This window comes from Crassostrea angulata, chromosome 6 (genome assembly GCF_025612915.1).
Source record: "Crassostrea angulata isolate pt1a10 chromosome 6, ASM2561291v2, whole genome shotgun sequence".
In the NCBI taxonomy this organism is placed as follows: domain Eukaryota; kingdom Metazoa; phylum Mollusca; class Bivalvia; order Ostreida; family Ostreidae; genus Magallana; species Magallana angulata.
This window is the reverse complement of record NC_069116.1, coordinates 7,823,504-7,849,741: the sequence shown is the minus strand read 5'-3', so window position 1 is coordinate 7,849,741 and position 26,238 is coordinate 7,823,504. Positions and strand designations below refer to the sequence as shown.

At 38.5% G+C, this 26,238-nt stretch overlaps 1 protein-coding gene across 1 annotated transcript in view; it reads right to left on the bottom strand.

Moving 5' to 3' along the window:
- Positions 1–25,017, bottom strand: part of LOC128189700 (hydrocephalus-inducing protein-like) — a 35,682-nt gene extending 10,665 nt beyond the window's left edge. The window contains 62 exon segments of the mRNA XM_052861412.1: positions 51–221; positions 400–651; positions 775–874; positions 981–1,080; positions 1,180–1,381; positions 1,531–1,863; positions 1,973–2,092; positions 2,181–2,363; positions 3,073–3,117; positions 3,763–4,041; positions 4,198–4,349; positions 4,441–4,632; positions 4,749–4,828; positions 4,925–5,085; positions 5,187–5,315; positions 5,465–5,689; positions 6,149–6,196; positions 6,450–6,530; positions 6,653–6,794; positions 6,890–7,073; positions 7,837–7,977; positions 9,423–9,464; positions 9,888–10,048; positions 11,110–11,352; positions 11,448–11,606; positions 11,715–11,957; positions 12,066–12,168; positions 12,269–12,508; positions 12,600–12,749; positions 12,911–13,105; positions 13,285–13,558; positions 13,950–13,985; positions 14,104–14,294; positions 14,625–14,909; positions 15,002–15,139; positions 15,234–15,443; positions 15,534–15,704; positions 15,864–16,025; positions 16,670–17,026; positions 17,188–17,316; positions 17,434–17,472; positions 17,474–17,520; positions 17,523–17,571; positions 17,682–17,832; positions 17,932–18,044; positions 18,199–18,343; positions 18,485–18,723; positions 18,899–19,051; positions 19,221–19,337; positions 19,677–19,860; positions 20,258–20,588; positions 20,670–20,737; positions 20,829–21,328; positions 21,585–21,711; positions 21,967–22,168; positions 22,259–22,383; positions 22,528–22,727; positions 22,916–23,050; positions 23,230–23,349; positions 24,238–24,363; positions 24,539–24,696; positions 24,876–25,017. Of these exon segments, the coding sequence (XP_052717372.1) occupies positions 51–221; positions 400–651; positions 775–874; positions 981–1,080; positions 1,180–1,381; positions 1,531–1,863; positions 1,973–2,092; positions 2,181–2,363; positions 3,073–3,117; positions 3,763–4,041; positions 4,198–4,349; positions 4,441–4,632; positions 4,749–4,828; positions 4,925–5,085; positions 5,187–5,315; positions 5,465–5,689; positions 6,149–6,196; positions 6,450–6,530; positions 6,653–6,794; positions 6,890–7,073; positions 7,837–7,977; positions 9,423–9,464; positions 9,888–10,048; positions 11,110–11,352; positions 11,448–11,606; positions 11,715–11,957; positions 12,066–12,168; positions 12,269–12,508; positions 12,600–12,749; positions 12,911–13,105; positions 13,285–13,558; positions 13,950–13,985; positions 14,104–14,294; positions 14,625–14,909; positions 15,002–15,139; positions 15,234–15,443; positions 15,534–15,704; positions 15,864–16,025; positions 16,670–17,026; positions 17,188–17,316; positions 17,434–17,472; positions 17,474–17,520; positions 17,523–17,571; positions 17,682–17,832; positions 17,932–18,044; positions 18,199–18,343; positions 18,485–18,723; positions 18,899–19,051; positions 19,221–19,337; positions 19,677–19,860; positions 20,258–20,588; positions 20,670–20,737; positions 20,829–21,328; positions 21,585–21,711; positions 21,967–22,168; positions 22,259–22,383; positions 22,528–22,727; positions 22,916–23,050; positions 23,230–23,349; positions 24,238–24,363; positions 24,539–24,679 (10,121 nt within the window). The 5' untranslated portion in view covers positions 24,680–24,696; positions 24,876–25,017.
- Positions 25,018–26,238: the final 1,221 nt, after the last annotated feature.

Below are 26,238 nucleotides of genomic sequence, written 5' to 3'. Positions count from 1 at the left end.
TCAAAACATTAATTTGTGGTGGTTTTTCTGGGCACTATGTGGATACTTACGGGCGATTGCCGCGACCTTGACCTTGCTGATTGTCCTTGTCCTTCTGCATCAGAGTGATGGTGTATTTGAACTCATACTTCCCGTGGTTGTAGATAGTGAACTGTTTCTGCTTCTTATTGTTCACTAGGAGAGCTCCAAAGTTGATATCACTGACAGGTGAGATTGAGTACCTGAAAAGAAAAATGAACCATGGTACAGTCAGAAGTTTTAATTTCCTAACAACATTTAACCTACCATCATCATATAATTTGATATTATCATTAAATGAATGAAAATGTAAACATAAGAAATAAAAAGGCAGTAGTTGGGGTATTTAAGATTTTTCAACAAAATTCCAGAATTTCTTACTTGGCAAATTCAGCCTCAGCTGAGACTTTGATTGGAATGTTGGCGATGACTTCACCTCCGTCACCCAGTCTGGGCTCAATCACCTGACATTTCAGGATGGGCTGTTCCTTGATGTGAACCTCCTTATTGGACTTGAACGACACAGTAACGGGCTGAGGGCGGTCATTCATGTTCAGAGTCATTTTGCTGGGATTCACAGTGAACAAGTCCCAAGGATTAGGATTCTTGGGATCACAGTTGTCAAAAACAAAGCTGCAAATATTCAGTGGATGTTATTCATCAACTATCTTGTTGACGAGTAGATATGTGCATACATGTTGTGATTTAAAGATGTACTTACAGATCAATTTATCAAAGGAAACCAGATTTACTTACTTGTATTGAATCTCAAATTTGCCTTTATTTTTCAGGTGGCAGGTTAGCTTTTCTTCCTGTCCAACTTTGACTGTTCCGAAATCCAGTCCTCCATCATTTCCTGAGAACCAAGGGTAGAAATGAATCATAACGTTTCTCTGAGAAAAAAGAGTGTTTTTTTTAAATAGATTTTTGTCTCTGAACTAGGTATGTATTTCTGGACCTACCCTTCTGGAAGCTGACATCCAGTGCTACATCATAAGCCTCGGCCATAACCTGAATGGCTTCATTAGTGAACAAACCAGTAATCTCTTGAAGATCAGACACCTAGAACGTCAAAGTAAAAAATCTTTATAAACAAGAACTTGAGAAAATTACAAAGAATTTAAGTGAAACGGAGCATGAACTGTAGACTGAAGCACTGACCTCGAGCCTGATCATCTTTTTGATGGTGGAGACCGGTTTCATGGCTCTGAAGTAAGCGTGGAGGGGAACTTCAGAGAGTGGCTCCACCACACCATTGTCCTCGGCCAGGGTGAAGTCATCACCCAGGTTCTCCCACCCAGTGATTTTCCACTTCACTGGGAGCTGGGTGTTGTTCCTCATGTAAATTGTCTTAGTGTCTTTCCTGAGTAAATATACAGGAACTTACATCAATTGTTGAATGGGAGACAGAGACAGGTGATGACCATGTCGTTATATGAAAATGCTCCTCACTTTGAGCAATAAACTCGACTAAAGTTAATTATTATTTATTAATTATTAATTAATGCTTACCTGTGCAACAAGACACTGTCAAAATGGAATACTTTTTTGTCCAGCTCTAGAGCAGGCAGGAAGGCATCACAGCAGACCTTGAAAACAACAGGCTCAGGGTTTTCTCGAATACAGCACACAATTTTATCCTCGTAATGTCCTTCATGGCGAGGGTATGCCCAGATGGTTAGAGGCTGTGACTCGCCTGGCTTAAGAACCATGCTGGGTGGATCCAAGATGAAGGTCTCTCCTTTACTGTCCTCTAAGTAACAGAAGCTGATGTCTGCCTCCAGCGGGGATGTGTTACACATGGTGATCTTCTCCATGGTCTCAGGGAAACGCCCACTCTTCATACTGAAATATCATAAATCATTTAAATCTAACAATAAATAAATTATCATTTATACCTCATACACTCTGTATCTTGGAATCCGTGGGCTAAAGAAACCATTAAAAATCTTACTCTGCTCTTGATTTTCCTGGGGACAGTGGACCAAATTCGAATGTCTCAGTAGCCAGGATGTATTTCTTGTGCACAATTTCATCAGACTTTTTGTTCTTTTTACGGTTAGGAAACACAATCCTGAAAAATAACAGAATTCAATGTTAAACTAATTACACAACAGGACAAGATTGACTGATAGTTACAGCTAGCGGTATGGACTCTGTACCTGGGCTCTCGGCTGATGGAGGGGAATGCGCACACCCCTCTACAGTACAGCTGGTAGCGGCGACGAGTCCCCACGATCTCAAAGTTCAGAGTCTGGTCAAACTGACCGAGTTCCTCTGACTGGAAACGCAGGCGGATCACCACCTCTCCATTGGACGGAATTATCCAGCGGAAGATGGACAGCCTACAATAAGACAACAAGCCAGTTAGTGAATGCTCACAGTTAATCTGGTCCAGTCTTTCAATCCTATTATAAGCATTTATACACATACTCTGACACCAAATTGAATTATGCATGCACTGATCTAGAAGTTTGAAATAACTGTTCATTTTAACCTCATTTTTCAAGTTTTTACATTTAATTTTCCAATAAAAAATAAGTTAAAAAAAACTTTAATTTGTTCAAAAAGTTGGTTATTGAGAGTTTCAAATGATTAACTGAAAATCAAATTGTACAGAATTAAAGAAAAAAACCCCCAGAAGAGAAATAATATCAAAAAATGAAGACTTTGATTAGTAATATAGTTAGATAATATAAGCATTACAAGGTGAGGAGCCACAAACAACATACTAAATACCCAACACCAACAGTATCATACACAACAAGAACTAGGCTCTCATCGGACTCTAGCTGTTGCTAAGTCTATGTGTATCATGTGAACATTTATCCTTACGTATTATTCATTTTTCATATTCAAGATAGGATTTTTATACTTACTTTGGTCATTTCTGCCTCAAGGAGAAATTTTGAACCCACATACTTTACAAGTTGAATCTGATTCTTTTTTTTTTAACTATAAGCAAGAGTATATGTGATTTTGTGTGGTGTATGCATTGATTATCTCCCCTTACACACTGTGAAGATGGCGCTCTGTGCTAGGGCGTTTTCTTACCTGGGTGTTTTGGCCTCACCGAGAGCCATGCCTTCCCCGGTAGAGCTGTAAGGAGACACAGTATTCAGCATGCACACAATCAGGCAGTTAATTAGTCAGGGAGGGAATTGAAATTGGTGAAAGGCTAATATTAAGGAGTCTAGTGTTGGAGGAAAATTCTATGTATCCCCTGATATGGGTCTGACACACGCTTTATTTCTATGTCACCTAGTTTAATCATATCAAACTACAGTAATATAAACTTCCACCTCACTAAAGCCAAGTCAAAGTTAGAATGCTACAGCATGCAATTAAGCTTATTGGGAACTAATTAGAGGGCAAAATGATGAGAAATTTCATTGTATATATTCATGTTGAATATAAGCTAGATATATACGGTAATGTGGTTTGATGAAATCATATAATTTTTGTTTGATACGTTTTTTTTTAATATTATTGTGAAGTATGGTCCTAGTATTGTCTTTTTTCAGCTAAAGCTAGTGTTACAAAGTTAGGTCATGCACAAATACTCATAATACAACAAACTCATCATTGTGTTAATATAGAGGTTATCATCATTTTATCATAAATCTACATCACTTTCCCGACACTAAACCAGGGTCCCACATAAGTAGAGGTGAGGGATTAGCATTAATCTTCCCTGGGAGCAAACCATTGTGAATATCAGCAAGCTGTCACATCAGGTCTTACCTGAGGGCATCGATGTCCGACACTGGGGTGGTGGCTCCTGGTGGTGGAGAAACCACCTGCATTGAGTTGCGGCGGGAGGAAGTTTTGGCGGTCCCTGTACCGGTCCGTTTTTCAGCACTCTTCTTTCGCTCGCCTTTCTTGTCCTCCTTCTCCTTCTTGTCTTCCTTGGACGCCTTTCCAGCCTTGCCTTTGGTGGGGGTGGTGTGTTCTGTCTTGTCAGGGGTCACTGATTTCTCCTCCTCTGGCTCCAGTTCCTTGGGGTCTGGAGCACCAATGTTTCTATAAAGAAATGGGTCCAGAAAATCAATGAAGTTAAACCATGAAGTTTCAAAAAAGAATTTTCAAACAACCTTTTGCATTGTAGTACTGCATGTATACAGCATTCTACGAACTCAAAAGTTGTTGCTATTTTCACTATTATTACAAAGCACTTACGGATCATCTGGAGATGATGCCACAAATATGTATCGCCCTCCGAACTCACTGACAGGGGGTGCTCTTCTCTTCACTGGGAAAGGAACCACAGCAAAGGTGGCGGGTGGTGGAATTGGTGGTCCCTTGGGGCCAAGACCTAGCCCATCCAATACCTGCAAAAAACAAGAAAAGCTTAGTCAAGAGTACTGTGTAAGTGATGAAAGTGACTATCCTCCTTTTCACTTGTTTTCTTTGAGTCAGTACTTCTTCCATTGAGGGCAGTCTGTTTGTCTGCAGCACTTTGTCGTAGGCTGGAACTGTCTTGTCTGAGCAGTCTACCACAATATTGGGGACTCCAACACCATCGTCTTCTTTCTCCTTGGTGGTCTCTGCATCAAACATCACCTCCCCGTCTGTTCCATCTCCCTCGCCTTGCTGGGCCGCCTTCTCTGCAGCCTACAACATTAAACCCCATGTTAGCAAACACATGTACTTTTAAATCTCAAAATAACCTTTCAGTAAAACTTGACAATTCTAAACGTAATGGTAGAGAGGCCTCTGCATCAACTGACCTCTTTGGCGGCTTTCTCTGCATTTTCTTTCTCAATCTGTTTTTGTCTTTCTTTCTCCTTTTCTTTTTCATGTTTATCACCTAAAAAATAAAATCAAGGTAAGAAAATAATTCTCATGCTTAATAGGTGAAGCCTCCTTATGGATGCAGTGATATGCAACAAGAGGGAATACTAACCTTTCCCTCCTTTGCCCTTTTTGCCAGAGGGTGGGTGGTGAGCAGCATCATCTTCTGATTTCTCGGAGGGTGTGGGGGGTCTCTTTAGACTCAGGGTGGTTCTATCCCAGAAGTCAATCATCTCCAGGATGTCTTTTTGGGCATGTTCAAATGTACGGAATCTATTAGCAAGATAATAAATGTGAATAAAACCTGGGTATAGGGGTAGGTGCAGAAAGTTTAATTATGATAAGGCAATAACTATTGAATCCTGTGTGCGTACCTCTGCATTAGCAAGATGTCAGACTCCTTGGGAGGGGGAGGCAGCTCCTCTTGTGGAGGATCAGTTGGTTCCTTGCCCTTATCTTTCCCCTTTTCGTCCTTCTTTCCATCTTTACCCTTCTTTGCTTTCCTACAATAAAAAAAATCATTGTTATATACTGGTATTCACAATAGTAAAAATGTAATCTCTTGAACGAACAAGTCAGTGTAAACATAAGGTTATTAAATGAGGCCTAGTGAAAGCATCACCAGATTACAGTGATGTTGATTCAGACATACTTGTCATCTACAGCTGTGTCACTCTTCTCTGTCTGGTGAGACTCTGGCCTCTCATTGGCCCCGGTCTTACTGCTGTGGTCACCATCAGCCTTTGCTCCCGCCCTCGATGCCTGGATACGAGAGTCCATTGCACTCTGGGGTTTCCCAGTGGCTGCAGCTTTCTTTCCATCCTTGGCTGGTTCTTCTTTCTTCTCAGCTGTCTTTTTCTTTCCTTTCTTCAAAGCCCTAGATAATCAGGTATAAAAGTTTTAATTTACCGTAACTGATCTATATTTATTTACTTTAGAAAGAAATAGCTGAAGACTATAATTGCAAGTAACTATAAACAAAAAATCCAGTATGCGTTAGTGTTTACAATCTTTACCAGTATGAGTTAGTGTTTACAATCTTTACCAGTATGAGTTAGTGTTTACAATCTTTACCAGTATGAGTTAGTGTTTACAATCTTTACCAGAAGCCCAACAACAAGATCATGTTATAAGTAACCACTGCAGATTTACATCACTAAAACTTCTCTGATCTTACCAAGCTCAGCAACATACAAACAAAAGTTCAAAAATCGCTTCAAGTTGAGAAAAAAAAACAGAGAAAATCATTCTTGACTGAGAGAACACGGACACGACAAGCCGGACGGTACAGGGTTAGCAGTCACAGATCAGTGAGTTAGTGACAGGCGGGTCTTACTGTTGGTCGTTAGTGTGTGCTACATGATGCCCTCCTCCCTTGTGGTGTCTACCACAGAATATCAACACATTTAATCCACTAAAGCTTACTGCTACTCTCTTCTACTCACTAACTAATTGTGCAATTAATAAACTGTCCCAAAATCCTCCAAAATATTGTTAAAACTTTTCCCAAGTAAAATATCCATGTTAGATATTGTTCAATTGACAAAAGATAATCTAACTACTGAATGTACAGTTTGTTTAATCCTCTTTTTTTTATTCAATGACAATTTGACTCTAGTCTTTAGAAGGGAACTCACTTTTCTTCTTCCTGTTTTTGTCTCTCAATTTCTTCAAGTTCTCTTTGTTTTCTCTCCCTCTCCATTTTTTCCTCCATCTCCCTGTAATGAAAAGATTAAATTTAAATGAATCATTGATTTGAAACCCTAAACTTTTTCAATATTCTGACATTCTTGCTTTAAACCGCTTTATGAATGGTCACTCTATCTATAAATGTACTGACTTTCTGATTCGCTCCTTCTTGATTTCCAGTCTCTTTTTATCCACTTCAGCTTTCTCTTTCTCTGACAGTGCGTCGTATTCATCCTCTGACATTTCCTCTAATCTTTGTCTATCTTTTTCTTCCTTCAGTTTCTCTTGACGCTCTGAAAACAAAATACCATATCCAAATAATCTAAATTTTTCTTAATGCCTAAACACAACGTTTAACTGCTGGACAAGTCATGTCAGGCTAACTGACCTCTCTCCTCCTCAGCCTTCTTCTCCTGCTCCTTGAGGACATTGTAGTCCAGTTTCATGGTCACGAAGTAGATGAAGCGCCGGTTGTTGAGGGCCCGCAGTATTGCATGGGCTGTGATGTACAGATTCTGGGCAAACAGGTTCTCCAGCCCGTCAAACACAACTCCACGGTGACAGTCGTTCAACTGAAGGAAAATATGAACATTCTTTTTAAAGAAATTGAGTCCAAAGTTGTTAGAAAAAAGGTAATAATTGTAACAATAAATAAATTATTTGAAATATCACAAAATCAACAATCAGACTTTCTTGGATTATTATCCACTGGGGTCTTCATCTCAAATTATTTATCTATTTTTAACTATCTCACCATTTCAATTTTATTTTCTGTAGATCAATTTTCATCGATTTTTGAAAATATTGTACAGGTTCATATGGGATTTACTGCTGGGTGAGAACATTTACTGCTGGGGTGTGGACAGTGACTGTGTGACTGAGGACAGATAACTGACTAAGGATTTACTGCTCTCTGAGGACAGTGACTGACTGGGGATTTACTGCTGACCGAGGACAGTGACTGACTGAGGATTTACTGCTGACCGAGGACAGTGACTGACTGGGGATTTACTGCTGACTGAGGACAGTGACTGACTAAAGATTTACTGCTGACTGAGGACAGTGACTGACTAAGGATTTACTGCTGACTGAGGACAGTGACTGACTGGGGATTTACTGCTGACTGAGGACAGTGACTGACTAAGGATTTACTGCTGACTGAGGACAGTGACTGACTAAAGATTTACTGCTGACTGAGGACAGTGACTGACTGGGGATTTACTGCTGACTGAGGACAGTGACTGACTAAGGATTTACTGCTGACTGAGGACAGTGACTGACTGGGGATTTACTGCTGACTGAGGATAGTGACTGACTGATTGAGGGCAGGCTCACCTGGAGTCTCTCGGAGATAATTTCCACAATGAGGTCCTCAGGGAGGACACAGCTCATCAGCCCCTCCTCCCCTGCTACGCTGGCACTAACGCTGAGGCGACGTGCAATGGGGGCTGCCAAAGGAGGTGGACTGCTGGGGACCTGGAGAGGGGGAAATAAATCAATGAATTGTACAGAAATAGCTAAAATATTGGTAACTTAAACATGGACATTTAACCTTGACATTGAATTTTTGCTATGTTATATTATTTTCAAACACCAAAGAATCTGTGCATGATTAGGTTATTATGACAGAAAACAGTGACAACCATGTACACTAAAAAATGTGAATTTTTTAATACATTTATCAGTGATATTCAGTCATGTAGAGAATAAACTTGGAATAGCCATTAGATTACTAGTGCTACAAAATATCAACTAAGACAAAATAACTAACTCACACCCCCCTGTAATGAATAAAAAAAAATATATTCGGTCAAAATAAACCTCAAACAAATAAAATTCTATTTTGAATGCAAACCAGAAGTTGAATATTCTACATGAAAAAATACAAACAATAGCTGGTTTGGTTCATGTCTTAGTAAGTGAATGTATAGGGCACTATTACATTATTTCGAATAAACTTTTCTCACAATCATCCTATTATTGTGAAGAAATTTTTTTTTTTAATAAACTACTGATTTCCTCTTTTCCTGTGATTTATATTACTAATTTAGTAATAATTAAGTGAAAAATGATATATGTATATCATGTATTAATTAGTTTTACACAAGTCAATCAAGATACAGGAAAATGGGCTCACAGATTAATTGCAATCAAAGCAATTTGAGAGAAATTAAAAAACAATCCCAAAATATACATAATAAAACATTCCTATACAACTAAAAAAAAAAAAGTGTATAAATCAAAATATTGATCTCATTAACATAAAATGACTATTAGGGGGATAGCTCAGGAGTACGGGTGCAAAAATCACAAACACAACACAAGGGGTGTCACAACAGAGGCACCTTCTCAGCATGGGCTCCCTTGGTGGGTGGGGGGTGACCAGCCCCGCCCTTGTCTGGGGGGTGTCCGTGACCCGGTACAGCCTGTAATGTGGTCAAGGTCTTACTACTGGTTTGCTGGAGATTAGTAAGAATTGTTAGTAGTGGGTTACACCTTGGACGAACCACATAATAAATAATGAATCTTGGACAAAGAGGAAAAAAAGAGAAATTTGAAAGAGTGATAAATAAAAATGATATATAAGTGCTCTGTTAAATAACTAAATGATATGATATTGGATATTAGGTTGGTACGCATATGTATATTTATGTAATAATAGATGATGTTGATGAACTGACAGATCATGAAATAGACTCTGAGAACATAACTGTTTGGTGTGGTCCAGTGGGTGAATTGATATGATAGAACTGAAAAAAATGGATTATTCCCTTCACATTTCTAGTCTTATAGAGCAACCCCAGTAAATAAAGACCTGTCTCCCTGAGTAGCTGCTTGCATTGTCTGTGTGTTTGTGTCAACTACCACCGTGACTGACACCGATATAAATTCAGTCAGCTCTGACGCTGAACTAGTCTTACCACATAGGTAGTAGTATACAGGTACTGAGCTCGACTATGCATCTGAAAGCAGCACATTTGTCTTACAACTTGAACTATCAAAACATACCTCAATTGTATAATGACTCTTTATAAAGAGATGTTCAATAGTAATGATGATGAATGTTAATGCATTAGACACATGCAAATATAAATTTTTTTAATAACAAGTAATTAGGAATAAAGTAAGTAAAGAGAGACTGTGTGAAACTAGAATAGTCTTAACTAGAGTGAAAAACAAAGACAACAATACATGTATTAACAAGATAACAGTAAGAATAGTCTTAACTAGAGTGAAAAACAAAGACAACAATACATGTATTAACAAGATAACAGTAAAATTTACATTATATCAAGTATCAAAATTCATAAGCATGCATCATCATTGAAGAATTACTGTGCAGATGGATAAAAATGGACTTCCATCATATAACAACAGACACCCACCTGGCTTCCCGTGGCGCCATCTATGGAGGAGGTGTTGACGCCCGTCTTTCCTGCTGCCATACTGCCATGGTGCTTGTCCTTGAGTCCTTTGACATCTGAAACAGTGCTAGTCTTACGATTGGAGATGATGGACTGGGTCTGGGGGACTGCGGTGGGGCCAGCTGTGAATAGAGTGAGGGGTGATGGTCAGTGAGAGGTTAGTCCACACCTTGATGTGCAATAGTTCACAGATCTGTCAACCAACTTTATTCATGTGGCATTTAATAAATGAAGATTTACTGCCAATTCAATATCAAAATACATGTACTACAAGCACTTAATGTTTGAGAAAAATAATGACTTAAATCAGATTCATTTATTCTGTCTGGTTTCATTATTTCAAGTCATATTCCATAATTTAAACCAGGTATTAAGTATTTCCCGATACCCTATTCATTGTTGAAAAGTTTATCACAAAATATAGTTGAGAGAGTTGGTTGACAAAAGATCTGAAAACTTGAAATGAAGTCCATTACCAGCATGCAGACATCAAATATACAGGGTATGACTTGTGGTACTTGTACTTGTTTACCAAATGCTGACTTTCTACACACAAAACAAATCTGGGTGATCCAGATTTCACATGAAGTGATTGTTAAAGCATGCATGGATGAGTGAATTGTCGTTTTTAAACAATTCTAGATGCGCTTCAGAATTGATGACTAAAACCAAACCGCTAGTACACGTTTATATTAGTCTCTGGTGCTATTGTGCAGTATTTTGTGAAGCAATTTCAGGGGCATACAGGGGCATAGGGTAGAGCAGTAATAATTTCTTGGATATCATTCACTTTAAAATACAAAAATATACTGTAAACATATGATATTTAGAGGAAATTGATTATTCAACAAGTTGTATAATTATGAATACCATTTTTATCTTCAATTTACACAACATAATTGTTCAATGATAGAGAATTGATTATTCATGCTTGTCTTTCTAAAATATTTATATTAGGAGGTTTTACTCACTGATATGTTTTATTTTAAGGTTCAAGTGAGTCATGAATTGTGTTTGGATCGAGGTCTGACTTACTGGTAGTCTTTTGTGACTTGTGCATGGGCTGTTTTTGACTTACTTATGACTTGTGTATGGGTTGTATTTGTCTTACTTACTAGTATGACTTGTGTATGGGCAGTTTTTGTCTTACTTATGACTTGTGTATGGGCTGTTTTTGTCTTACTTGTGACTTGTGTATGAGCCGTTAGCTGCTCCACACTGAGGCCCCCGGGTTTCTTTTCAGCCTCCTCTCCTTCCATCAGTTTAAGCTCCTCTGCCCTCTTCCTAGCTGCCTCCTGACACATTTCTCTTGCCCTCAGCCCAGCAGTGGTGTTCCCACTAGAAATAGCATCCAGTATCACCTGATCAACTGTCAAAATGGCTGCCTCATACTTCTTGGCCAGAGCAATGGCAGTGGCTGTCTTTCCTAGAAGCACAGAAAAACAATACGAGTGCAATGAGTGCAAAATCAGTTCAAATCTAAAGAGTGTTCTGATTTAACTCCAAGGTGTTCTTCATTACCTGACATAGGTGCACCATGGACAATAATGGCCAGCCCACGTCTGTTCCTGGCAGCTTTACCCTCAGGTGTAAGGTCAATGCCAAGATGTCTGGCGATGGCAGCAGACACTGGTGTTATCTCAAGTTCGCCCACTCCAATACTGCTTGTAGTATCGTCTCCTATAACAGTTCAAAAAACATACAATAAACAATGCTCTGAAGTAATAATAAATGGAGTCAAATTCCAGTCACTGACAATTAAGGGGCATTTCCAGAGGACAGCCTTACCATCTTCCATCTCCTCCTTCTTCAGGCGACCCTCTAGGTCGAGTGGCTCAGCGGTCCCTGCCTTGGATCCTGGGCGGGAGTCAATGGTCCCTGGGGGCAGGTCAGTGCGGACAGAGTCATCCTCCTTGCCCTCATCACTCTCGCCCTCCCCGTTCTGGTCCTCGAGCTCTCTCTTGGCGGCCAGGGCTGCCTCCTCCGCCTCCTTACGGGTCCTCTCTGACTCCTCCAACTTCTTCATTTGCTCTGGAAGAGGAGTTTGATTATTGTTTCATTCATTTTATGTCCATATATATTATTTGTATTCACATAGCATAGACTGATTTAGAAATAGATACTGGGCTTTAAACATACCTTCATAATATTCCATCAATTCTGGGGGTAATTTTTCTCCAGTGCCTCTTGGAGGCAACAAAATTGTGTTGTATTCATCATATCCTTTCATGATTCTCAAAATCTGAAAAAAAATTATGTCACTTTATATGAATACTTAATGAAAGCCATGGCTGGCCTTTGATGTTCTTTAGCTTGTTTGTAAAACTTTAAACGCCCCATACCTTTTCTTCCTCTAGGTACGAAGAGTCAAACTCCAGATTGTAGAATTCTATCGGGAAGCTGCTGGGATTCTTCACAATAATCTCCTGTTCATCTCCACTGCTGTGAGGTAAAATTGGACCGAATTCTACAAGATTGCGATCAAACTCCAGCCTGGGTTCCAGGCCCTGCCCACGACACAACAGCAGGATTCTCTGGCTGCTCTGGTAGATGCGGATCGGAATCCTCTGCTCATAAAATTTCTGTGGGGAGACGTAATAGTAATTAGACAGAATACATCACCACTTTACTGTGAGATTTGGTTAAACTATAGAAAATGAAAGTGAAAAATACCTCCTCTGTGGGCATAAACTTGACTTGGACATTGATTCTCTGTCCGGGCATTAAGACTCCAGTGGGAGGCATGATCTCAAAATGACGGGGCTTGCTCTTATCTTTGTCCTTCTGTTTTCTCCGAAGGTGCATCGGGACATGTTTCTCAGCCTGCAAAATGAAACAAATTGTACTGCTAATCAGAAAACCTTAGACTCAGTTTATCTTAACATTATAAAATATACATGTACTTACATACAATAAACTTATCTGAATATTATACAATATGATCATCTTATCAACTGTTTTAAAATACTTGTTTTTAGTCTCACCTTTCTGAGTTCTTTCTCGGTGGGGAGGGAATTCCACTCACACTTGACCTGCTGTTGATTGAACAGCTGAACAGTGATTACTTTACACTCCCCACACTTGACATCAGCGAAGTCCAGAGTGTCATCTGAGATCTCCATGTCGGGCATCGTCACGTTGGCCTTCAGTCTCACCTGAATCACTGGACCATTCAGGATCTAGTAAACAAAACAGGAAATGCAGATCAATAAGTGAAGTCCATTGTGTAAAATACCAGGTAATAATAAAACATACCAGTAGTGGAAATATTGAATGTTATACAGATTGACATAATTAACACGAATCTTCAAATAACTTTTTAAAAAGATACATTTAATCAAATTTGAAAACTACTTACATTTATTGGAACCACAGTTTCAATAGGTCCTAATGGCAGATTAGCTCCTCTGGGATCAAAACTGACAACAAAGTCCACAGTTTCATGATCTGGAGCTCCAGGCAAATTACGCACACGATCAAGTTCCACATGGAATCCATAGCGATGGACGTCATCACGCTCCACTTGGAATGATACAGGAAACACGCCGGTGTTGGTTGCCCTGACGATGTGTGTACACACTGTTCCCAAGACACGATGGCCGAAGTCCAGCTGATACTCTGGAAGTCTGGGTCTGAAAGACAAATAAAATGATGTCGTTGTACATGTAGTGAATTCCTTCATCATTTATTGAAGTAAAACTGGACTCTTTTTCATCCTTTAAATACTAAATTCAGCAATAAGAAAAATGAAATCCTGGGATGAATCTAGTAAAAAAAAAAGAAATAAAAAAAAACTTTTTAAGAACAAGAAGATGAAAATGATTTTCAATTAAAAGGTAGTGCAAAAATCCAACTACCAAATGATATAAATCAACAACAAAATCAAAATGAAATGTCTAATATTTTATCATTTACTCTTAAACGTGCAAAAACATGTACAACCATATTCCAAAAAATGTGGATTAAAAAATAAAAACACATGCACAATAAAAAAAAAAAACTGATCTAAGTTACTGGACTCACTTCAGGGAACCACAAGACGAAACTGAATCGGATTTCCTAAACATACCAATCATGCTTTAATAATATAGCAAAGAGATATCTGATTATCATAAAGAAGTGCAATAATTTTGTCTTGTTATGAATGCACTTGCCAATAAAAAAAAAGAGAACATACTTGACTTTCTTCTTTTTGGGGACCTTTGAGTCGCATGTTTCGCGGCTCTCATTACTGTCCGGGGGTGTGACATCGTATAAGTCGGGCCGTGCCAACATCTGGGCCTGATGGTCCAGTGCAAACTGTTTCACGGCCAGTCTCTCTAGCTCCATCTGTATCTCCAGCTCCTGGGGCTGTGTGCTCATCTCCCCCTACACACACACAACAGAACTCATACAGGGTATTGTCAACTCTTCTCTAACTTGTCTAAAAAAGGCTGGACATTTGAAAACTTACTCTAGGTTTTGACAAATCACAGAATAATTCTGGCAAGATTACCGGTAGTTTTAAAGTTATGTATTGTACTAATTTTGATATTTCTTATTTTTGCAATTTCAAAGAAATCAACTCAAATAAATAAAACCAACCTAAAAAATTTTCACCTTCAACTGATGCAATTTAGTCTAACTGCCAATATTAGCCAAAATTAGCTGCTATATGGTATACATGTATATGTACAGGTGTTTTGGTTGAGCTCTCACCTGTACATGGGCACAGCCTGGTCGTTCCGCCACTACCACCACCTTCTTCTCCACCTTGGCCAAATTTTCTCGGGCAGAAGTCTCTAGTTCTATGTAGTTTCCATCCGGATCCACATTTCTGGGCAGATCCAAGGAGATTCTGGGGAACACTCCCGCCCCACAGATCCTGATTTCATCCGGTTCAAAGTGAGCCACCTGTATCTTGAAACTCTTGGAGAAGTCTTCAGGTACCCCTGGTAGGTACTTAACTGTCAGCTTTTGCTGGCTCAGCGGTTCAATGTAGCCCTACAATATGTTAAGTAAAGGATTACACACTATCACATTGCTTACACAAGTGAAATACATGTACTAGTGCATGCTATCACCGTGGGACTTACAGTATGGGGGACCATAATGGGAACACCCGGTTGAGGTTTCTTTGCCTGTGCTGGGTCCATGCCCACTCCTGTGAACTCAAATCCAACTTTTCCCGAATTGACAAGTGTTATCTCAGCAGAGGCAACATGGTCATACATCTTAAAGAACAAGAACAAATACAATATATGATTACATGTTATGCAATATCATAAACCTTCCACAATCAAATCAATCTACTTAAAATTTTCCTACCTGCATTCCATAATCAATTTCCTTGGTGTCAAACTTGTATTCCACCAGAGATGCCTCTCCTTTCAGAAGAATTTCATAAGTTGGACCACCTTCAACTTCACAAATGGCCTTGGCTTGACCCCATATGTCAGCATGACCATAAAAGGTCATGGTCACTTGCTCTGTGTCCCCAGGCATCAATGTTCCATACAAAGGTAAAATGTCAAAGACCTGAAATAACAACAAGCAAAAATAAGTTGTTCAATTCTAGCTGTCAAAAATCAGTCTTCTGTACTTCAGTTGAGCCATACAAAATCATACCTCCTCAATGCCAATGGGAGATAACTCCTCATGCTCCTGTTCCAGGAGGCGACTGAGGGCGCGGTTACTCTTGAGGGGGTCCTCCTCAGGGACGGCCTCCTTCAGTGACCCAATGCTGATCCTCAAGTCCTCAGCCTGATCCTTCTCCACTCCGTGCTCTGGCATACCCTCCTGTCACACCAAACTTATCAGTTAGTCACTCAGTATCAACAAATATGGTGACATTGATAAAAGAATATATCAGATATTTACAATCTGCTCAATTATTAATAATGAAGGATACAAAATAGGGACTGTCTGACCCTCGTCCCCCTCCTCCCAGTCACCCACCTGTTCCAGCTGTCCTTTCTCTAGGTGGTCCTCCTGTGATGGACTGTCTGCTCGAGGACTGCTGTCTATCAGTTTATTGTCCTCCTCCTCCGCCTTCTTTACTACCTCCTCACTGGACTCTGTCTGCTCCAGACCACCCTCTTCCTCCTCTTCTTCCTCCTCCTGTAAAACACAATATACACATCAGCATTTTCTGCACACTTGCAACGAAAGTCAATCTACCTAATTGTGGGTTATTAAGAGCACAATTATGTCTCTATGTGAAACCAAAATAACATATTCAAAATGTACATGAACACCTAGACTTGATAGTGACATATTTCTAGCTTATAATGATACATAAAAAGTCAATGTATAAACTGCATTCTATTTTTAATCCTCTGAATCACTGAACAGGCATGCAACAAATAGAAAACAAAATGTAACATGAAGGATTCCATGCAGATCCAAAGAAAACACAGATTTCAAACTAAGTTTGAATGAATATCCAAAAGTTTAAAGATATAATCTCATGACCAGACATACCAAAATGAATGTACACCTAATGATGCGCTCCGACAAACAGTTCTGACAGATGAAAGTAGCTTTTATGAATAAAACAAGCCAGATTTTACATCCAACTTAAAACCCATTTAAAATAAAGTACTAATATTTGAGATATTTATGATCAACTATAATAAGAAATGTGTTATGTTCATATTAAACAAATCCCTTCTAAGTTTATCTCTGTGTATTTGCATATACCTTACTTTACAAACAACAACATTTTAATGTACATACGCCTATTCCACATGTTTTAAACATACCTTAGTCGGCTCCACTTCAGCCTTCTCCTCCTCTTCCACCTTTTCTTCCTCCTCCTCCTCTTCAATCACTACTTCCACTTTCTCTGTCTCTTCCTCCTCTTCCTCTTCCACTTCCTGTTCCTCTAGGACTTCTTCCAGCTGAATGGTGGCTTTCTTTGGTGGAGGGCGGTTGATGACGGTGCACGGCTCATCGCCGATCAGGAACGACCACTTGTACCTGACCTCCATCGGGCTGTTGTTGGTGATGTTTACGTAGCGGGTGACCTCTGTGTCATTCAGGATACAGCCAAAGTCTACCACAGACTTCTCAAAGTCCAGATTGGGGAAGTACACCTCTCCACGGAGAGCGATGTAGTCCTGGTTAATGAATCATATATTACAACACAATAGGTAATGGTGCTTGCAGTTATAAATCTTTTGAATAGCTTTACATATAGCAGAAAAGAAATATTTAGCTGTTTCTTGTACCATTTTCTATATTTGTGAGAGTTCCGTTATATAACAGATGGTGAACTTACAATATGGGGGTGTTCTTTGTAGGCAATATGCAGAACTTCATCAATAGTGCGAATGTGAAGATCATCTTTGTACGCTGGGTCAAACTCTACTCTCAAGATGTACTCCTTTCCAATATCCAGATGTATTTCCTAGTGAAAAAGACACAGAGTTACTAAAACTATACTATGAAAGTTTTCTCTACAATCAAGACATTTCCCTGCATTCTGAGTGATATATCTCTGTCTGTATTACAAGGTTACACTGACTGTTTCTGAGACCCTGGAGCCATCGTCCAGCACTATCTGAAATGGCTGCTGCAGCTTCAGCCCAGTGGTCAGTGGGAGAGTGGATACGTTCATCATCTTCAGGTCTCTGATCATTTTAGTCAACGAGTCCTTTGGATTCTAAAGTACATCAAGCATAATAGCAAAAGGGTCAAGTTTTTATAAAAAAAACACTTCTCAACAATTTGCTTTGTTTCGGTTGGACTTGCTTTGTCCCCCCTGGATCTCACCTTATCAAACCTGAAGTAGACAGATTTGGTGGAGAACTCTAGCAGTGGACTGATGAAATCAGCGGAGACGTCCACTCTCATGATCAGCTCCTTCCCTCCCTGTCTCCCAATAATGGCGTGGCAAAGCATGCGCTCCTTCACGTATTGTGGACTTAAAAATTCAATCATTTAACACATTGTAACAGCTGAACTTGTTTACAATTGAACAATTTATTCAGTATATAGTGATTGGGTGGATCTGAAAATATACCTTTCAACAAAGCCTTCAATGAACATTTCAAAACTGGCTCCTGGTGGAAGATCGAATCTGTTTGGATTGAGACTGAATATTGGTTTTGGTGGCTGGGGTGGAGGAGGCACATTCTGTAAAATCAATCAATATTCAGAGATGCACCGATTATCAAGGCATTAAACAACTCTGTGCATTGAAATCTTTGTAATCTAATGATACAGCATCAGTTCATATAATTTACAGAATCTGATGCAGTTTCTCAATTTATTTGCAACTCTAGCTTACCCTGTATTTCATGTCCAGGGGGTTGTAAGCAGCCAGATCTTTCCTGGCTTTACCCACAGGGCCAAATCCATCCATGCTCCACACCAACTGCTGGTGTCGTCTCCCTTTGTTTGTTAGCTTGAATGATTTCTTTAGAGGACGGTTGCTACAATTGCCAATATACCGATAATGTTCCAAGAATTGTTTTATAATAATTTTTCAAATTTTCTTGTTTGATTAAAAATCAAAATGTTATTTATTGAAGGTTATTATTATACTTCATCAGATTTTTCTCTGCAGGGATTACCTAAAATTTGGTCCCAGATTGAGTTGTGGGGTGAGGGGTGGGTCTGAGACGATGGTAGTGCCCTGACCATATCCAGTCAGAGGAATGTAGCGGACCTGACTCTCCTGGAAACTGAGCTGTAGTTTATCCTGGAACCTGACTGCATCGTCCAGGTGAGCAATGACCTTGATGTCCAGTGACCTCTCGGCCGGGATTTCCCCCTCCACAGGATCCACACTGAAGGCTGACCGGGGCCTCACCTACAGAGAGAATCCAGTCACATATCATCAACACAAATAACTGGTGCCAGAACATGTATATGATAACTTAGACATACCAGTATGATTACAAATATGTGCATACACAACTCAATCCATAAGTAAAAATTTTTTGAATATAGATGATCATTTGTTTTGTTTTTGATGTTGTACCCACCATGTTGGCTGTGAAGCGAGCTGGTATCAGCGATTCATTTGAGAGGGTGATGACCATGGGAATACTGGTCAGGACTGGCACGACCCCCCAGTCTAAATCACTGGGGGTTATATGCACGACTGGTCCCTCTCCAATACAGGAAATATGTACACCCTGAAAACATGTAAATAGTTATGAATAAAAGATTTAAACATGTCACTGTGGTAAATGTATCAGTAGACTCAAGAGCAAGCATTGTCAAAAGGGTATAGCATTTGCCTGTGTTTGTCAATATTTGTAAACTCTGCAGGCTGAGGGGATGCATTGAGATATGATGACTTACAAGAGGAGGATCTGGACTGCCAAATATGGAGAAGTAGGCCACGATGTCTTCTTCCTCCAGCATCTGGGCCTCGATCAGGAGAGGAATATCACACAGTGAGTGGGGCTCCACAACCCCCTGTAAACACCAACACATGGACCACTTCACTCAATCTGACTTATCAGGTATTCCCTCAAAATGGCCATTGGGAGGGGTGAAGTACAGTTTTATTTAATCATGAGCCAAAAATTTCAAAACATTTGCTGTGTACTAAAAAGTTTTTTCTTCCTATAATATATAAATTTTTTTTTACAATGCTGGAATAATTTTAAGCATACTTTTCTATACAAATGTATTTCTATTGATCAACTAAGGGGCAGAACTCTAATACAAATGAAATTCAAAAGTACAAAATATGCTATGAAACATCACTTGTAATTGACACAAACTGATTCCCTCTGTGATCCTGTTACAAACCTTTGCTTTTGGGCTGCTATATACAATAGGTGTATCCTCATTTATCTGTTGTGGTAGGAGCTCGTATTTTGCTGGTAGATCCGAGTCATTGTGGAGTTTTACGGAATGTTCGTATGGATGACGTAAGAAACATCGACCATAATCCAGAATAGGACTTAATACAGTAACAGGTGGAACTACGCACCTGGAAAACAAAACAAGGCTAGGTCCATCATCAATTCAAAGACAATTATTCACGTATGCATTACAGACACCAATATCTAGCTACCAGTAGCACTGACTCAAAAAATGTGATCTACCTAGTAACGGTGGCTTTTTACTGAGAAAATTAGTGGCTTGCTGGCAACATATGTGGTGTATTGACAATATGAAAGGCTTACTGACAACATCAGTGGTTTCCTACTGGCAACATCAGTGGTTTCCTACTGACAGCATCAATGGTTTCCTACTGACAACATCAGTGGTTTCCTACTGACAGCATCAGTGGTTTCCTACTGACAACATCAGTGGTTTCCTACTGACATCATCAGTGGTTTCCTACTGACGATGTCAGTGGCCTGTCTATAACTTAAGTGGCTTACTTGGCAGAGATGGGAAGAGACAGCACATCCTCTCCCACTTTCTCCACATCAACCACCAGATTGAGCTCGTATTTCTTGATTGTGTTAGAGATGAACTTTACGGTGATCTTTTGTTCACTCTGGGGCTGAAGAGTCCCAGTGCTGGGGACAATCTCAAACTCCTTTGGGGGTCCTGCCCCTGGGGTGGGGGAAGCTCTGTCTGTGGAACTGTTGTCCAGGTCATCTGTACAGCAGATGCTAGGGGTGGTTCCATCCCCTGGGACACGCAAGTGGAACTTCATGGGAACCAGAGAAGTGTTCTGAAGCTTACAGGTCTGTGTGTTCAAGAAACCTAAAACAAATGAAATAAGATTAACAACACATATTCTCTCTTATTCTCCATCTAGACGTGCAACTTATCATGGTGACTTACCATACGAGATTGTTCCAAACTTGAGTTTTGGCACATTGAACTGGAATGTTGGTCCAATCACAGAGCCGCTACATTAAAAAAAATGCAAAGAGAGTGACTCTAAATTACACACTTTGAAATTAATTCAAAAGGATATCAATGAAATCTGACAACACTTACGTGAATGAGACTTTAAGCTGCTGAGGCTGTCCGTCGACTTGAAAGGCAAACTCCTCCAGAAAATCCCCCAAGTAGGGACTGGAAAACGAGATCTGGATGGCTTGGTGTCCCCCTGGCATCACTATTCCCTCAGCTGGATTAAAACTGAAGCATGGCCCAAATATAGTTTTTGTAGGCATTACACTGTAAATGGCATCAATATCTCCTTTATTGATCAGAATGATTTCATAATAATGTTTTGATCCAATGAAAATATTCCCCATGTCAAGGGTTTCATAAGAAAACTGCACATTGGGTCCAATTCCATCCCCACGGATACGTAGGGGGAGACGACTTTCTCTGCCTGTGATGTCACAGAAAGCAGTCTTCATGCAAATTTCAGCCTCGCGAGGCTTGAAGATGACATTGACCTCAAAGCTGGAGTTAGGCCAGACATCTCCCTCCACCGGTTCTATCTGGATCACATCATCGTTGAACAACATCTTGTCATTTTCCACAAGCTGAAAAACAATGTACAAAGTATAAACAAATGTATCTTAAAATGAACATTTAAGAATAAAAAAGCTTTTTCAAAAAATGATTTTGATGATTACATGTCATTAAAAGTTATAGAGATGGTATTTTTACTTTTATTTGGTATACCACAGTATACAGTATTACACAGAATCAACACTTATGTTACACGCACACCACCCCTATGTATCAGACTATACTTGAGTATTTTTCAGCAATTCATCCAACACCTTGACCATTTACCTTCCTCCTGTTTTGAAAAGTCCGGTTCAGAATGGACAGTTTGTCCCTAAGAGTAGGGTCCTGAACGCATTCATCCAAAAACTTGTCAGAGTCTTGTTTTTCCTCTAAGGAGAGCCTTGTTGTCATGCTGAAATGAATTTCAAAATCAAATGGTGCATAATCTGGTAGTTGAGTATTGAAATAATTTTATTTTATCTTAAACTGAAGTAATTATGTCCTTATTGTACATAACTAGTTAACATTTTAAACAAGAGAAAAGGGTTTTTTCTTCTTGTAAGTAAATTGCAATACATGTACTAGTTGTTGGTAAATGGCAAATGTTCAAGCATGAAACTCCGCATCAATTAAACATTTTGCAGAAAGTACTGAAGTCTTCACTTACGTCATCTTTTGCTGGTCCTCCTCTTCCTTCGTGGCAAACTGTGTCCATCTGAAGTGTGCGATGATATCTGAGCGGTTGTGTATAGTCACCGTTCTCTGGTTGGCCATAGAGATGTATGTGTTTTCTATTCTGATGGAGTTTTTGTCCAATCTAACATTGGCATCCTGTGCCCCACCATAGAGGGAAATCAGCACATCTTCGCCTTAATATATGGATCGGAATTCATTACATTTTATGGTAATTATATATGTGACTACATTTTATAGTTAAAGTATATGTACCTGTGACTTACCTGTGTCATAGTGGAGAACAAGATCTGAGTTGCAGTCCCCAACTTTTTGGGGAGTAAACTCAACAGTAACTTGCATGCTGTCTTGTACAGCCAAGGTTCCTATCTCTGGTGTAACACTAAAAGGTCTGAAATTATATAAACACATACAGTAAAACTTTAACACAAATTACACTTAGATATAAATATTGAGTAATCATTACTCCCAAATCTGCTGCAAACAAGAAACTAGTCAAGTTCTTTACTGAAATAAATCTTGAAAGATGGCTTACGCTTCAGCACTGAGTGTAAATTTGGCTTCACTGTTGCCAATGTTCCTGACCAGCAGTGTTTTTGAGCGAGTATGTTTGACAGGGCCTGCTGGGAAATGTATGTTGTCTGGAAAATCAAGAATGGCTCGTGCCCCAATAGCTCTCACCGGAACGATAAACTTCTCCCGCTCAGTGATGCACACAAGCTCATGGTTGTAGTCCTGAAATGTACCATATGTCTCAATTACTAAAACAACGCAAATCATGTATTAGTTATACTATTCAGTCCAAACTTATTCATTTAAGTTTACTTTCTAAATCAAGGATTTATGAAAGAGAGATGAAACTTATCATGAATAAGAAGTAACTGTGTATATAAATAAATCAGAATATTCGAAAGATGTCTCACCTTTTTCTCCTCTGGCCTGAACTGTAATTTAAATGTTGTAGGCAGTCCAGGACCTACTTTGTGACCCACATCATGAGGACTAATGATTTCAAAGTAGGGGGAATCGGCCTGGGTCACTTTCACAAGCCTTGGTACCTAAAATATTAGACTCTTCTGTCATTTTTCCATGACAAACTAAAATATTCTTCCATCTCGTGTTTTCAAACTCAAAAGTACATGTGACAATCTTGCAATTTAAATGCTATCAAGAAGACTTGAAACATTTGATTGTGTTCCTTAATAACTTAAAACGCAGCCCTTGGATTCAATCTTACCTTGTCGTTGTTTCTAAGGATCAAAGGTACTTCATAAACTTCATATGGCTCAAAATTTTGAAAATATATTTCAGAAGGGAATGGTTGAAACATTGGTTCATCTATGTTCACTTGAGAAAACTGAAGAAAAAGAGAATTCATGGATTTCATAAATATCTATATGTACATTTGTACTAGGTTTAAGTGAAATCTCTAAAAATATTTTGTTTAATACATTGTTCATTTATAATTATTGATCTGCTGATGTAAAATCAAGCCATTCTAATAAGCTACATTCCGACTTGTAAGATATTCACCAAATGATTTGTCTAAATTCATTAATCAATGTAAAAAAAAAAGAAGAAAAAAAAGAACCAAATTACACCTGCATAATTCTTTATGTTTAATAATTAGTGCTCTCCTTAATACCTTTAAATGATGTTTGATTACATTCAATAATGGTAGGTAGCAGGGATTAAAATTTGTAAAACATGGTAAAATTTTGCAAGAAATATAAAAACATTAACACAATATAGAGACTTGGGCAAGTCTAAAAAACCTACCAAGGTTTAAATAGATTGGAAAACAAACTGACCAATATAAGACAGATTTTTGGGGGTCAATTCATGCAACATAACAGATTCTGTATCAAGCATAATAATATATGCATTCTCTGACATGGTAAACATCATGAAGGGAAACATCAACATTATTATAATTCATTAACAAACAATCAACTTAATAATACCAATTTTGGGAAACTAAAACTCCCAATACATGGCTGAAAAAAAAATGTATACATAAATGTTTAATATTTCCAAATTGGTATCAATTCTTGTTAAACCATCAGATTACTTTAACATCTAAAAATGGCACATGAGTTGTGTAAATCCCAAAAAACCAAGATTCTCTTTTGTGTCTACTAACTAACACATAATAGATTACTAGAATTAAGTTAAATAACTAATGATTTTTAAAAATGCTCTGCTGGTGGCATCTAATTTTCTAGATATGGTTATATTGACATACTTTCTGCAGACTTGTATCAGCCATATCCAGAAGTTCAATCTTCTTTGGGATTCTCATTATATGAGTATTGGCCAGTTTTTGTTCTGTATTCATTTGCATGTCAAATAAAAACTTGCTGGGTGTCATCTGAAAATAACATAAAATTTTCTCCAATTGTAAAAAAGTAAGCAATGAAATGTATATAAACGATCAAGTATACATATAGAGTTTGTGAATTATCTTTAAACATAAACTTCAAAGTTTGGAACAAACCATGGATATCAAAGGCAAGATAAAAAATGCAAAAATTAAACTGTCATACCTTATGCCCTTCTTCATGATCTTTAAGGAGTTTTGGGTTACGTGGAGCAATTACTTTGCTCTTGTAGTTACTAGCGTCAGGACCAAGGGCCTCTAGGGTCCCTGTGGTACCAACCACTTCCCCAAATGGCCCGAGAGGCATCGTTGTTTATATTTTTCCTGACGAATTGATATAAAAAGTAGTTATTTATCACACAGAATTATTTTTCAACTATTTGGGTGGTAAATCAATCTCAGCAAACATTGTTGGCGGTTTTTAATATTGATATATTTTGTAAATTATGATGTAGAAAAAAGAAACCGTATTGCTAAGTTGTACAAATACATTGTTTCGTTACCTTTGCTTAAACGATCTTATTTCCTATTTCTTTGCAGCAACGTTCAGTAATTGTTGACTGTCGTCGCCATTTTGCTTTTTAGTTGCTATAGAGCTTATTCGGAATACCTCTTAATTGTCTTAATCGTATAGACGCTTGAATTGCTCGTCGGAGATTTACGGAGACAGCCGAGCGTCTGGTTCTAATTAAAATTAGACCTCTACGGTGATCGTACATGCTTTCGATCGATGTTTAAACTAAACTCATTTTCAAATTATTGAAGGAATTCAGAGTTCTGTCAATTTTAGACTAAATAAATATAACTATAGAATGCCTATATACATGTACATGTATAAACTGAATATCTAGAGTCTATAATTACTTTTCCTTTGATTCAAAGACCGGACGGACCCAATTCAGTCACTTCTATAATTGTGATTTTCATGAAAATTTTATACTGAGTTAGAGTTCCTAAGGATACATAAAAATCAATCAAAAAATAACATAAAAATCGAATTAAATTTTAAGTATGGACAAGTTCACAAAAATTTTGTTTTACTTCTCTTTTTCAATTGAACATAATGGGGAAAAGGGTTCTTGTGAGAGAGAATATATTGAAAAAAAAAATCTGCATTAGATTATCTATCCAAATTAAGATATGATACTTATACATGTATGATGATTTTGAATTAATATCATTTTAAAAATGACAATGTCATCGACTTCGTTTTGGCGGAGGCACATGCCAAAGTGCGGTTTGTCGTTAATTTTCTTCAATTTTTCATGAGAAGTAGTACTGTGCAAACTCTAAGAAATAATTTTATGTAGATTATTTAGAGGTTGATTCATGAAACAAAACAACTATCCGATTGTGCTACATTTGTGTATGATAAAATACTTCAAAACTTAAGCAGAGGGTCAATTTAACTCTATTTTCAATACGAGTATTGAAGCGGATCGAAATGTAAATGATTTGTTCACTGGCTCAAAATTCTGTGAACTAACCTATGCACATGTAGATGTTAATAATTAACTTGAACTTATCTGAAACTTACCACAGTACTTGACATCCCTTAAAACATGTGTGCATGTTAAATAATGTTGAAAAAGCACATTTAGCATGTGAGGTAAGGTTTGCGGCTAGCATTTTTTAGGAGTTGTACCGGCCAAAGTTACATTATATAAATAGTGCCTGTTTGGGAGGGTAACTGTTGAAATTGACACCCCGAGAAAACCATTGTCAACCGACGCGAAAATAGTGCCTGTTTGGGAGGGTAACTGTTACCCTCCCAAACAGGCACTATTTATTTTATTATACTGAATATATTATTTTTAAAGAAAATTTTACTGTTTTTATATAGAAATGAAGTGAATTCTACGGCGA